General features: G+C 39.8%; 1 protein-coding gene across 1 annotated transcript in view; it reads left to right on the top strand.

Annotated features, from left to right (window-relative positions):
• Ttn (titin) overlaps positions 1 to 12,719 on the top strand; it is a 270,030-nt gene that overhangs the window by 149,679 nt on the left and 107,632 nt on the right. Inside the window, exons 168-186 of the mRNA XM_057755570.1 lie at positions 707 to 775; positions 2,804 to 2,884; positions 3,759 to 3,833; positions 4,550 to 4,639; positions 5,032 to 5,094; positions 5,389 to 5,478; positions 6,902 to 6,949; positions 7,382 to 7,783; positions 7,926 to 8,204; positions 8,661 to 8,936; positions 9,295 to 9,434; positions 9,743 to 9,869; positions 9,970 to 10,233; positions 10,562 to 10,828; positions 10,942 to 11,205; positions 11,294 to 11,433; positions 11,578 to 11,704; positions 11,828 to 12,094; positions 12,208 to 12,474. Coding sequence (XP_057611553.1) covers positions 707 to 775; positions 2,804 to 2,884; positions 3,759 to 3,833; positions 4,550 to 4,639; positions 5,032 to 5,094; positions 5,389 to 5,478; positions 6,902 to 6,949; positions 7,382 to 7,783; positions 7,926 to 8,204; positions 8,661 to 8,936; positions 9,295 to 9,434; positions 9,743 to 9,869; positions 9,970 to 10,233; positions 10,562 to 10,828; positions 10,942 to 11,205; positions 11,294 to 11,433; positions 11,578 to 11,704; positions 11,828 to 12,094; positions 12,208 to 12,474 — 3,336 coding nt within the window. The remainder of the gene's footprint in view (positions 1 to 706; positions 776 to 2,803; positions 2,885 to 3,758; positions 3,834 to 4,549; positions 4,640 to 5,031; positions 5,095 to 5,388; positions 5,479 to 6,901; positions 6,950 to 7,381; positions 7,784 to 7,925; positions 8,205 to 8,660; positions 8,937 to 9,294; positions 9,435 to 9,742; positions 9,870 to 9,969; positions 10,234 to 10,561; positions 10,829 to 10,941; positions 11,206 to 11,293; positions 11,434 to 11,577; positions 11,705 to 11,827; positions 12,095 to 12,207; positions 12,475 to 12,719) is intronic.

Here is a 12,719-nt window from a genome sequence, read left to right on the forward strand (position 1 = left end):
TTATTGTTCTCTGCGTAGCTGGAAAGTGTGGTTCTTAATACACTTGGTATCTAGCTCCTCATTATCAAACTTACTTCATTCTTTCTCTTTTATTTTTCTTTAAAGCGATAGAATATTATTTATTATCTTGAATCTCATAAGTACATTTCCCGATCATATGTTTTACATACATGCTATAACTTTATTCTTTTTATTTGCATCTTTTAAAGCTATCTTGTTTGCAGTGTTATGTTTCCTAATCTGAAATGTTCGGGTATAATCTTATATGAGGAATTTTCCCATATGTATTTATACAGGTCCAGAGCTAGAATCTTCCATACTTTTAGTGATTCTTGCCCCCGCTCAAACCTTCTTGGGTTTCAGGTGACAGGCAGAGAAGCACTCTGACCCATCTGTTGATTAATGGGTGGTGGGGACCCACACTTGAATACAGTTCCCTTGGTGTAGAACGTCCCTCCTCTGAAGACTAGAAAGTCTCTTCTTTCTCGACCGGTCGTTATGCACAACACAACCACAAAGCAAAGCTGCACGTTGTTTTCCTGGCTTCCGGCTTCTTTCTGAATGTTCTTTGGTGACTTATTCTTGGCTGTTATTAATGCTTTCTGGTTCTAAGAAATGCTTGGCTTTGATTCTTGAAGTTAAAAAATAATTTGTTTTGGATTAAGTATACAAATAATGAAAATATATTCTTTAAAATTCTTTAAAGCTGTTTCAAAGAAGAAAGTTCCTGAAAAACCTGAGGTTGTGGAAAAAGTGGAGCCTGCACCCCTAAAAGGTATCTCACAGGCTAGCCAAACCACATGCAAGGCCAACTCTCCGTCCAACTCCACGCTCTCTTGGTGCTGCCATAGAGTTCTTCCAACCCCCTCTCTTTCTTAGTGATCAGAGAAGTAGAATAGTCTCATTCATTTCTTGTACTTCTGTGGCTTCCATGGGTCTGACTCATGAGCGCTTCTTGTGTCTCCCATCAACTTCATACATCACATGGATGCAGTCGCTTATCTGTGCCTTACATTTCCATATGTCTACTTGCATTTTTAAGTCAAATAATACCAGACTCTACTGGTTAGAAGAAATCAATGTCAGGAGACATCTTGGGTCACAATGCTGAGCAGTAGTAATGAGCTTTAGCTGGGGGTCACCTGGACATCAGCATTTTAATGTATCCTATCAACACATTCCCCTGTCACAGTTGGGCAATCCCTAGGGATGTCCATTGCCCTTCATTTGCAACCCCTTTCTTCTCGCTAGCTTGAACCATATTCTCCCAGTCACACAGAGTTTTAGGGAGATACCAATTCCTGTCTATTTAACCCATAAAGAAAAATAAGAAAAGTATACCAATCTAAAAATATCAACTAAAAATAAAGAATATTTCTAAAAAGTTTGTGGGTATCAGAGTTCTGGTAACCAACACATCCTAACCCAGAAATCACATCTGTTCTTGGTCATGCTGGAATTTTAGAATAATCTAAATAATTTTGGTCAATTAAATTATTAAATTTATAAATTATTAAAGCTTAAATTAGTATGTAATAACTTATGGTTTCTTTAAAAAAAAACAATAGCCACAATAAAGGATGAGTCTTAAACATCAATATCTTAAAACTAAACTAAAAATATGGAAAAACAAATGCATTAATATACTTTCATTATATGTATTGCATAAATAAATGTATATTTTTGCCACTTCAACTTCCATTATTATATAGTTTCAATCAATGAAAATAGTTTTATATTAAAAATACTGATAATTTACAAATAGTAATTGAGGTCAGTATAATTTATCATAGTTAAAATTTTTAAGGTTCAGCTGAAAATTTTACTTCAATCATTTGGCATTTCAAACGTGATTATTTTGAATGAAGTATGTTTCGAATTTTGAAGTAAGATTTAAGCAAGATAATCTATCAGATTGAAAAGAAAATCAATGAAAGGCTGAAGAGCACCAAACAGGAAATCGTATAAAAATCTCTAAGAAACCCAAATTTATGTTGATCGAACAAAGCTGCCCACCAAAAGGAATAGCTTCAAAGTGGTTCACTGCTCACTGAGATCTGTTTTGGTTTTGTCTTTGTGTTTAAATCCATGCAGTATAACAGCAATGATGTCTGTTCCCCAGAATAGCATTGTCCCTATGCCTGGTGACCACTGTAGAAGCATGGAGACATTTATAATTCCTTGCCCATTTTTAATTACATTCAAGAAAATTATCTTATTCATGAATAGTTTAGCCTCTAACACTAGCTCTGAAATGAGACAGCCCTGTAATTTTAGTTTTATTTTAAAGGAGAACTTGAGGAAATCTGCTTTTGTTCAGACTTGAAATGCAATGTTTCTTCAGGATCAAGGCTCACAGCACATCCTTTGGCTTTGTTTTCCCCGCAATGGAAAAGATGATGCAATGGCCGTAACTCCTGCCTGCATCGTGTGGTATATATGTTGGACAGGGGAACACCAATGTGGGCGTGAGCAATTAAAACAACTACAGACTGAAGCGAAGATGCTGTGGAGAATCCTTGCATTTTGATGAAAGATTCATAAAGCCATTGTAGACCAAGAGATTCTATTACATAAATGTGCAGCTGGTGTGATTGAACTTCCATAAGATTGTGTAGATGTTTATGGAACCAAGAACTTCAAGTCTATCACTTGCTTTTAAATTCTGTAAATTTATATACAACAGAAATTTTTCCTTGACACACTCAAGTCAACTGGTTTGAGCAGAGTCGGGTTTTTTTTTCTTGTTGAACTTCCATTTTTATGTGAATTCACACCAAATTTGAAATCATATCCTTTTAAGTGCCTACAGCTGAAAAGAAAGTTCGCAAATTACTTCCAGAACCTAAGCCCCAGCCAAAGGAGGAGGTGGTCCTGAAAAGCGGTATAGTACTTCTCTCCTGGAATGTCAGTCTCCACAGCTTGAGAAATGGGCTCACCTGAAGGCTCACAAAATACTCTGTCCCTTCATTTCATTTTAGATCCTCCACCAAAATTTGAATGTAGTTCCATTAAAAATAATAAAGGTTATCATTTCCAAGTCTTTGTAAGGAGAAGGTGGATATTTTGTGAGCATTCATAGTATTTTGACATTGTAACTAAACAGGTGTAACTAAACTGATAATATCCTAACAAGGGTGACCACAGTGTCATTTTTCATAAGCAAATTGTGAAATAAAATACACTCAACTTGTAAGATCCTATACACAGAACTACTTAACCTAATGTGTTCAATTTCAGTATGATGCAAGATCATCACAACCAATAACACCTTTTATAAAACTAAACATCTCTTTCTTACTAAGTATGTGAAAACTAGATGCAATATACTCATGAAAGATCAAATTCTAACCTTGTCTTCGTATGGGATTACTGATCTCGAAGTTACGTCACTTTAGAGTTCTGAACTTAAACTAATTTTTATTTAAGCAGTAGTCAATAAATTATGTTTAATTATTATAATTTTTGCTATTCAAATAATTTATTATTTTTATCTGAGCCATTTTGCCACATAGTTGTCACTGGGCATAGTGTCTAGAGAGACATTATTTCTAAGCCTGGTATGAGTTGACATAACAAACTTTGTTTTGGGGAATGTGGGCTATACAAGCGTTTTTCATGCAAATGCTAATCTCCCACTGTGCTAGCTTGCATGCTTTTCATTGTCTTTGCTCTGTACATTATCTGTGCTCATCGCGCTTGCTCAACGTGGTCATTAGCTCATCTTGGTTTACATATAAACCTTTTTGTCTTTTAAGTTCTAAGAAAGAGACCCGAAGAAGAAGAACCTAAAGTAGAGCCTAAAAAAGTAGAAAAAGTTAAAAAACCAGAAGGTAGGAATCGTTTTCATAAATGACAATTTATGAAATTCTCTTTCAACAAAGTGGACATAACAAAAGGTTTATTTTGTAAACATCCATGAAGTTCAACATAATCATGGCTTCATATTTCATCTGTCTGTAAAGTATATGTTCCATTGTCTGCTTTCTGTTTCAATATCTTATGGTAATTTTCAAGTACAAACACTCTTTGGTATAGCATCTATTCTTATTAGTCTTATTAATAATTTTCAGATCCAGTCATGAGTTTCCCCATACTTCATTATCATTATTACTGCTGATCTTGTTATTACTTTGCCATGTAAGTTCTCCTCATGGCAATGGCTGAGATTATCTTGTTGGTTATGGAATAAATTCATGGAAGTGTTCGCAATGCTTCCTAAATCTGGGAACTCTTAGGTGGAGTGATGTCTATCATCTGCCTATTGTCAAAGGGGGTGATTACAAGACTTTGATGGAACTGGTTTAGATGTGGGGATATATCAGTAGTTGGGACCAAGCAGATGGAATAAGAGAAAGGGAGAGAGAGAGAGAGAGAGAGACAGACAGACAGACAGACAGAGTTATAAGAAGAAAGCAGAAACTGATCTTTAAAATCTGATTTGTATAAAAGAGTCATCACTAGCGTTTTTGAGAAATAATTGTTCAGTCTGAGTTTTCAGTAACTTGCTTTCTAAATTAAGGCTTGACAATGCCTCCTTTCCTTAAAGTACCACCACCCCCTCCAAAAGCTGTCGAAGAAGTTGAAGCTCCTCCAGAGCCTACACCAAAGGAAAGGAAAGTTCCAGAACCTGCCAAAGGTATAATTCTCTAGACACGTTCTTGGTTGTCTCTAAGAATGCACCCACACAGCATCACGGTATCATTATACTGACATTGTGACCATCGTCACGCGTGTCCTGTTTTCTTCACCTTTGCTGTGCAATGCTAATAATAATCACAGCTTGTTAAATAAATTTCTAGAGATGAGTAATGAGCTGAATAATAACTTCAAATGCAATCGATTTTTTAATATTTTGTTGAACATGAAAAATGTTTAGCTCATATATTTGATAAGCATATATGTATAAAAGTTTGATAAACATATCCTAGTATCCTTCTGTAAACTAAATTTGCTTCCTTGCAGTTTTGACTTTGTGGAAAAACTTGCAAAGTATTATGATAACCTGGTTATTTCTGTGAATTATTTTAGTTCCTGAAATTAAGCCAGCAATACCTCTCCCTGGACCTGAAGCAAAGCCAAAGCCTGAGCCAGGTAAGCAACCTTATCCTCGGGGTGAGTGTTCCTTCAAACTCCACTAGAATAACATGTAGCAAATGGGCAAAAATGTAAAAGAAATTTATATTTTTAGATTAAAACTGTTACATATTAAATAAAAAATAAAAAAATCATTGTACTTCAATGATTTCTGATATCTCAATATGTTTAGATAGTGCTTTCAGAAAAACTAGCTATCTGAAGGGTTCAACATCACATCCTGAAAGGCAAACAGGCCACCAAAAGTGGTTGCTGCAGATGCATTGATACAGTGGGGTCTTCTCTCCACAGAGGTGAAAACCATGAAGGCGCCGCCAATGGAGCCCGCACCCACGCCCATCGCTGCCCCGGTGACGGCACCCGTGGTCGGAAAGAAAGCAGGTTGGTATCCTGTGGTTCTGTTTTCACTAGCTTGTGTGGGTGGCTTCACACTGGGTTAGAGTTGGAGCATCCTGTCCAGTTCAGGGGTGTGTAGCAAACTCTTAGGTTTTCTTCACCTGATAGACCCCGCCGAATACGGTGTTACCCTGTGGACGCCTATTGTTTTCTGATACGTGCAGCCCTGCAGGCGTTCTTTCTCTCAGGATCTTTTGAGATTAGCGAGTGGATGTTCAGTGGTGATGGATCTCAAGGAGAAAACTCTCTCAGGGAACACGAGTGGGATCCCATGGAACAAATCACACCCTTGTGCCCGATAGCAAACATTCCTCATTTTAAAAAACAGTGAACTCTCGAGATAGTGCAAATTTAACAAATAAATACTGATAGTTTACAACTTTGTGATTGTGTTTCATGAAAATGGTTGCATAATGGAAATTTTTATGTTTTTATGTGAGGCATATTTACCACAGTATTACAGGAAAAGGAGAGAAAGGAGCTATAGACTGTTCAGCCTTTATATCTATACATGGATTTAAATTAGTCATTTTTAAATGTACTAAACAGCGTAGTCATCTGAAGTCCGACCTTAAGATACTTACTACCAATATTTGAACTCCAGTATTTTGTCATCAGGTGTTGATTTTTTTAAAAAACCTAACTCAATGTGAGATCGCAAAGTTGATTTAACATTTTAAGTTACCCACAATCATTTGGGTTTTGGTTATGTTTAATAGTGAAAAAAATATAGAATGCTCATTTAAATATAGTTTAATTATTAATATTTATGCTACTTTTAATCACCTGTATTTATGATTCAAACATTATTTAGAAAAGATAATGACTCTCCCTGGGCTAATGTCCTTCATCTTCTCTGGATCTGTTAGTCTGCTAATTTATACACCACCAATAACAACAAAAGGACTTTTGGTCATTTCCGGCTACTTTCCTGTCACTTATGGGGGAAAAACTTTAATTTCTTTGATGTATATGCCCAACATATAAAGCAGTTTGTATAACTAAGCAAGGGCAAAACCCTTTCTCATAGGTCAGTAGTGAGCCCTCGACATATGGCAAGAGAGTAACGGCACTTGTCAAAAGTTTAATGTTTCATTTTTACTAATCAATTCATTGTAATTGTTGGGCTCCAGGCCCGTACATGCTAGCAGACTCTTGACCAATGATCTTGACTCAAACCTCTAAAAGAATGTTTTTAATCCTAGACTTGGCATTTTAGCCTGGCTACATTGATTTTAGAATATGCCTTCTTTGAAATACCAGCATATTCTCCGTAGAAGTCATATAAATGAAAGTGGTTCCTCTTTGCGTATTAATATATATAACAACATGACTCACCCCACATGGTCTCCTGATAAGGGTGGAATAAGTATGAAAATTGCCCAAATGCTTGTCTTTTTTATTTCAGAAGCCAAACCTAAAGATGAAGCAGCCAAGCCGAAAGGTCCCATCAAAGGTGAGCTCCATGCTCCTCAGACTTGTGGTCATATGTTGGTTGCCTTATGAATTCCAAGGCTTACACTCAAGGGGAAATGTTTTCAAATTTTATAGTCTTTATTTCTGACATTGCTACTAGTATTATTCAAGTAGCTGTTATAAATAAAACCAAATAAATTTTACCATGATGAATTTGTATCTTGATTTTTCACTCATAAATATTTATTTATAACAAGTGAAATAATTATACATTAATCTGGATATTTTACACCCAGAACTGACACCTGAGAAAATAAAGGGTGCCTATTAGTTCTTGGGCCTTTTCATCTTCATGTCTGACCTTCCAACTGTCAAGTCTTTACTTCTCTGTTCCTGTCTTCTCATCACTTTACATACACGCTGTGATGCCTGCGGAGGTGCCCAGTTAACTTTCCACTTTGCCTTGAACTAGGTGTAGCCAAAAAGACTCCTTCACCCATAGAAGCTGAAAGGAAAAAGCTCAGACCAGGAAGTGGCGGGGAGAAACCTCCCGATGAAGCCCCATTCACCTACCAGCTAAAGGCTGTGCCACTGAAATTCGTGAAAGAGATCAAAGACATCATCCTGACAGAGGCAGAGTCTGTGGGCTCTTCTGCCATCTTTGAATGCTTGGTCTCCCCATCCACCGCCATCACCACCTGGATGAAGGATGGTAGCAACATCCGTGAGAGCCCAAAGCACAGATTCATCGCAGACGGGAAAGACAGAAAGCTGCATATCATCGACGTTCAGCTTTCTGATGCCGGTGAATACACCTGTGTGCTACGTTTGGGAAATAAAGAAAAGACCTCCACAGCCAAGCTCATCGTAGAAGGTAACTTTTAGTTCTGTGAATGATCTATAGTTAAATTTTACAGCAGAGACCTCAGTGGTACCATTCATTGTGATTTCAGACAAAACCTCTGAGCTTTCTTGCACTGGAAACTTCAAATGTGTTTGCTTGGAATTCTCCACAGAACTTCCTGTCCGTTTCGTGAAAACACTGGAAGAGGAAGTCACGGTGGTCAAGGGGCAGCCGCTGTACCTGAGCTGCGAGTTGAACAAAGAGCGAGATGTGGTCTGGAGGAAGGATGGCAAGATCGTGGTGGAGAAACCTGGCAAGATTGTGCCGGGTGTCATTGGCTTGATGCGGGCCCTGACCATCAACGATGCAGACGATTATGATGCTGGAACATACACCGTGACTGTGGAAAATGCCAACAACCTGGAATGCTCTTCCTGTGTGAAAGTAGTAGGTGAGTAAGTGTGAGGCAGAGGCGAGAGGGTTGCATGGGCACATGAAATTGAGACCAGTGAAGGCAACAAAATGAGACTTATATCTAATATATATATTATAATACATATATATCAAAGATATAAATATATTTTATTTTTTTAAAAATATAGCAACGAAGTTCAAAGATATATATAGTAATATGTAAATATATAGTATATGGAGTATATAATATATATAGTAACTTACTAATATATAACTATGTTAGTTTTTTGGTATAAACTTGTTCTTTTTATGATAAGAAAACAGAATAACTTGTTTCCCAATGTCTGAATATCAGAAACCTCATTGATACCTTATTTAAAAGGAGGAATATCAGCATCTCACAAATTGATCACATCCAGGTTCATGAATTTTTCATATCTCTGAAGTTTCCCAGAGAAGTGATTTTTTTCTTTTCTCCCTGTGTTTCCAACAGAAATCATCAGAGAATGGCTGGTGAAACCTATCCGAGACCAGCATGTGAAGCCCAAGGGGACAGCTATTTTCACCTGTGACATCGCCAAGGACACACCAAACTTTAAGTGGTTCAAAGGATACGATGAGATCCCCATGGAACCAAATGACAAGACTGAGATACTGAAAGAGGGAAACCACCTCATTCTCAAAATTAAGAATGCCATGCCAGAAGATATTGATGAGTACGCGATCGAGATCGAAGGGAAAAGATACCCGGCGAAGCTGACCCTTGGAGGTAGAAGGATCTTACCTGTTACTCTGAAAGATAATTCTGTGCATGCATAAAGCAAAGCATCACCCCCACCCAAAAAAAAAAATACACAATTAACTAGTAAATGAGCCTACACCCAGGCTCAGGGAGGTAGCGGTAGGTAAACTCAGTGGTTTTGGTTTTGGGGTCTTAAAAAGTGATCACATGCTGTTGGGAGGGGAAAGGAGTGGATCAGAGAAGAGTTGGAGGGGAGGGAGGAAACGGGGTGGGTTTGATCAAAACATATTACATGCATGTGCATACGTATGAAATTCTTATTTTTAAAAAGCGACGTATGACTGGGTTGTCTAAAGCATTGTTACTTTACCTCTGGCTGATCCAGAGCGTGACGTTGAGCTGCTTAAGCCGATAGAAGATGTCACCATTTACGAGAAGGAAAGTGCCAGCTTTGATGCCGAAATCTCCGAGGCGGACATACCTGGGGAGTGGAAGTTGAAGGGAGAGCTTCTGAGGCCCTCGCCTGTGAGTACCTCCCCTTGGAAGCTGCCAGTCATGTGACATGACTAGAGCCTCATTGAAGTTGGTTATGCAGGCTTCATTTGTTAACTGTGGACGTGGGTTTCTCAAAGGGAAATTATTTAATGCATTCTTTGTAAACAGCGTGGCTAAAATCTGGTAAATTTTTCTAATGGCCATGCTTTGCTTATATGTTTATTAGTGTATTGTTTGACACTCTGTGGAAATCTCTTTCGGAAATATTCTCTGGGGACTTTGTCTCATGCAAATACCAATGAAAGTTGCCGTTTGGTTTTTTGTTTTGTTTTTTTAAGACTTGTGAAATCAAAGCTGAAGGCGGAAAGCGCTTCTTAACTTTGCACAAAGTGAAGCTGGACCAAGCTGGTGAAGTCCTCTACCAGGCTTGCAATGCCGTCACAACTGCCATTTTGACAGTCAAAGGTACAGGGCGTTAGAGCTAAGGAGTGGGCTCAGCTTCGTTTCCCCTTCCTCTGCATCTGGAATGGACGCCTCATTGTTTTCCTTACTATTTGATTTGCAGAAATTGAACTTGACTTTGCTGTACCCCTGAAAGATGTGACCGTCCCAGAGAAGCGACAGGCTCGGTTTGAGTGTGTCCTTACCCGAGAGGCAAATGTCATATGGTCTAAAGGGCCTGATATAATCAAGGCATCTGACAAATTCGATATCATTGCTGATGGGAAGAAACACATTCTTGTTATCAACGATTCTCAGTTTGATGATGAAGGCGTCTATACTGCTGAGGTGGAGGGCAAGAAGACGTCCGCACAGTTATTTGTGACAGGTAACAGCCCATCGATGATATCGAAACGTTATATCCAGTATGTAGGTGTCCTCGTTTGGTTTTCTGGTCCATTTAAAGACAGCATACCAAATTCTAAGAGCTAGCAGTTAATGGCAGGGGTCACTACTACTTCTCTTCCAGTGTCATAGAACACACACTCACTAAACCAACCCCTCCAAAGCACTTAACTTTTAAAATGAATAACCCCATCTAAAAAGAACAAATAAATGCCCCATGAGGTAGCTGCATTTTACGCACACAGTGGGTAGAGTCAAACCTTTCTGTCGGTGCCCTGTGTTCCTGAATGTGTTGCCTGCTTGCCCCGTAGGCATAAGACTGAAGTTCATATCACCTCTGGAAGATCAAACTGTAAAAGAAGGCGAGACAGCAACTTTTGTTTGTGAGCTGTCTCATGAAAAAATGCATGTGGTCTGGTTCAAAAACGATGTCAAGCTGCACACCACCAGGACGGTGCTCATGTCTTCTGAAGGAAAGACATACAAACTGGAAATGAGAGAGGTGACACTGGATGACATCTCACAGATCAAAGCGCAAGTGAAGAACCTCAGCTCCACAGCCAATCTGAAGGTCTTGGGTAAGTGGGACCAGCTCACGAATGGGTAGGAATATATCGTTCCACCCCGGGGTTGTTTAACCGGCTTTGGCCGCCACATCTTTTTCTGACCATGTGCTGGGTGTCTCCGGCAGAGGCCGACCCCTACTTCACGGTGAAGTTACACGACAAGACTGGTGTTGAGAAGGATGAGATTATCCTCAAGTGCCAAGTGAGCAAAGACGTGCCCGTGAAGTGGTTCAAAGACGGTGAAGAGATCGTGCCTTCGCCCAAACATTCGGTCAAGACGGACGGCCTGCGCCGCATTTTGAAGATCAAGAAGGCGGAGCTTAAAGATAAAGGCGAATACGTGTGTGACTGTGGCACGGACACCACCAAGGCCAACGTCACTGTTGAGGGTGAGTTACCCCCAGTTTAGATTATCCCATCGCAGAGATTCGATGCATTAGGGTTCAGTCCAACTCACAGAACCTTGTCCGCTTTCAGCTCGACTCATAAAAGTGGAAAAGCCCCTGTACGGCGTGGAGGTGTTTGTGGGAGAAACCGCCCGCTTTGAAATCGAGCTGTCTGAGCCTGATGTGCACGGCCAGTGGAAGCTAAAGGGCGAACCTTTGACTGCTTCTCCCGTAAGTGACCCCGGCAGAGTCGCACAGATAGCAGCGGGTTGTTTGGATATTTTTTCTTAGGTCCCCCACGCCCCCAAAGTACAATACCTTGGTGACTTTCAGGATTCTGTATATGTAAACACTGTCTATGATCACCCTCCCTAGGACTGTGAAATCATCGAGGACGGGAAGAAACACGTCCTGGTTCTTTATAACTGCCAGCTGGATATGACCGGGGAGGTTTCCTTCCAGGCTGCCAATGCTAAATCGGCAGCCAATCTGAAAGTGAAAGGTACGCTCTGTACACGGACTCTCTAACATTTTCCGTGCAAGCTTCCCTGCTCGGAAACGGAGCAGAGCAGGCGGGGGTGAGAGCGGCAGGCTCTGACGGGCTCTGCTCCGGCGTCTCTTTCAGAACTGCCACTCATTTTCATCACGCCTCTCAGCGACGTCAAAGTCTTCGAGAAAGACGAGGCTAAATTCGAGTGCGAGGTATCCAGGGAGCCCAAAACCTTCCGCTGGCTCAAAGGAACCCAGGAGATCACAGGTGATGACAGGTTTGAACTCATCAAGGAGGGCACCAGGCATTCCCTGGTGATCAAGTCAGCCGCTTTTGAAGACGAAGCCAAGTACATGTTTGAAGCTGAGGATAAACATACCAGTGGCAAACTGATCATTGAAGGTAAATTGGTTGTGGTGGTTGTATAGGTGCCTATAGAATTATATTTTTTTGCATTTAATTTTACATTTCCTTGTTAAAGTGGTGGAAGTAATTGGCTGTGTTTTCTTCGACAGGAATCCGCCTCAAATTCCTTACCCCACTCAAGGATGTGACAGCCAAAGAGAGGGAAAATGCTGTGTTCACTGTAGAGCTGTCCCATGACAACATCCCAGTGAGCTGGTTCAAGAACGACCAACGCCTTCACACCAGCAAGCGAGTCTCCATGCATGATGAAGGGAAAATGCACTCCATCACATTCAAAGATCTGATAATTGACGACACCTCCCAAATTAAAGTGGAGGCAATGGGAATAAGTTCAGAAGCCAAACTCACCGTGCTAGGTAGGCATTTTTAAAAAGTGGATTATATCACACTGAATTCAACAGAAAAGTATGGAGAGTGTGTGAGTGAGTGTGTATGTGTGATATAAAATGGTCTTCTTAGTGCAATACTGCATGAAGATGTGCCTAAGAAACCACCACATGCATTACCAAGTGTATTTGTGAACTACAGAGCAAAAAATATGATCATCACTCTCTTAGGCCCATAAAATAGTCAAAACCAGATTAAATCTGGCTTGTCATGC

The sequence above is a fragment of the Chionomys nivalis genome, chromosome 22 (genome assembly GCF_950005125.1).
Source record: "Chionomys nivalis chromosome 22, mChiNiv1.1, whole genome shotgun sequence".
NCBI classification, from domain to species: domain Eukaryota; kingdom Metazoa; phylum Chordata; class Mammalia; order Rodentia; family Cricetidae; genus Chionomys; species Chionomys nivalis.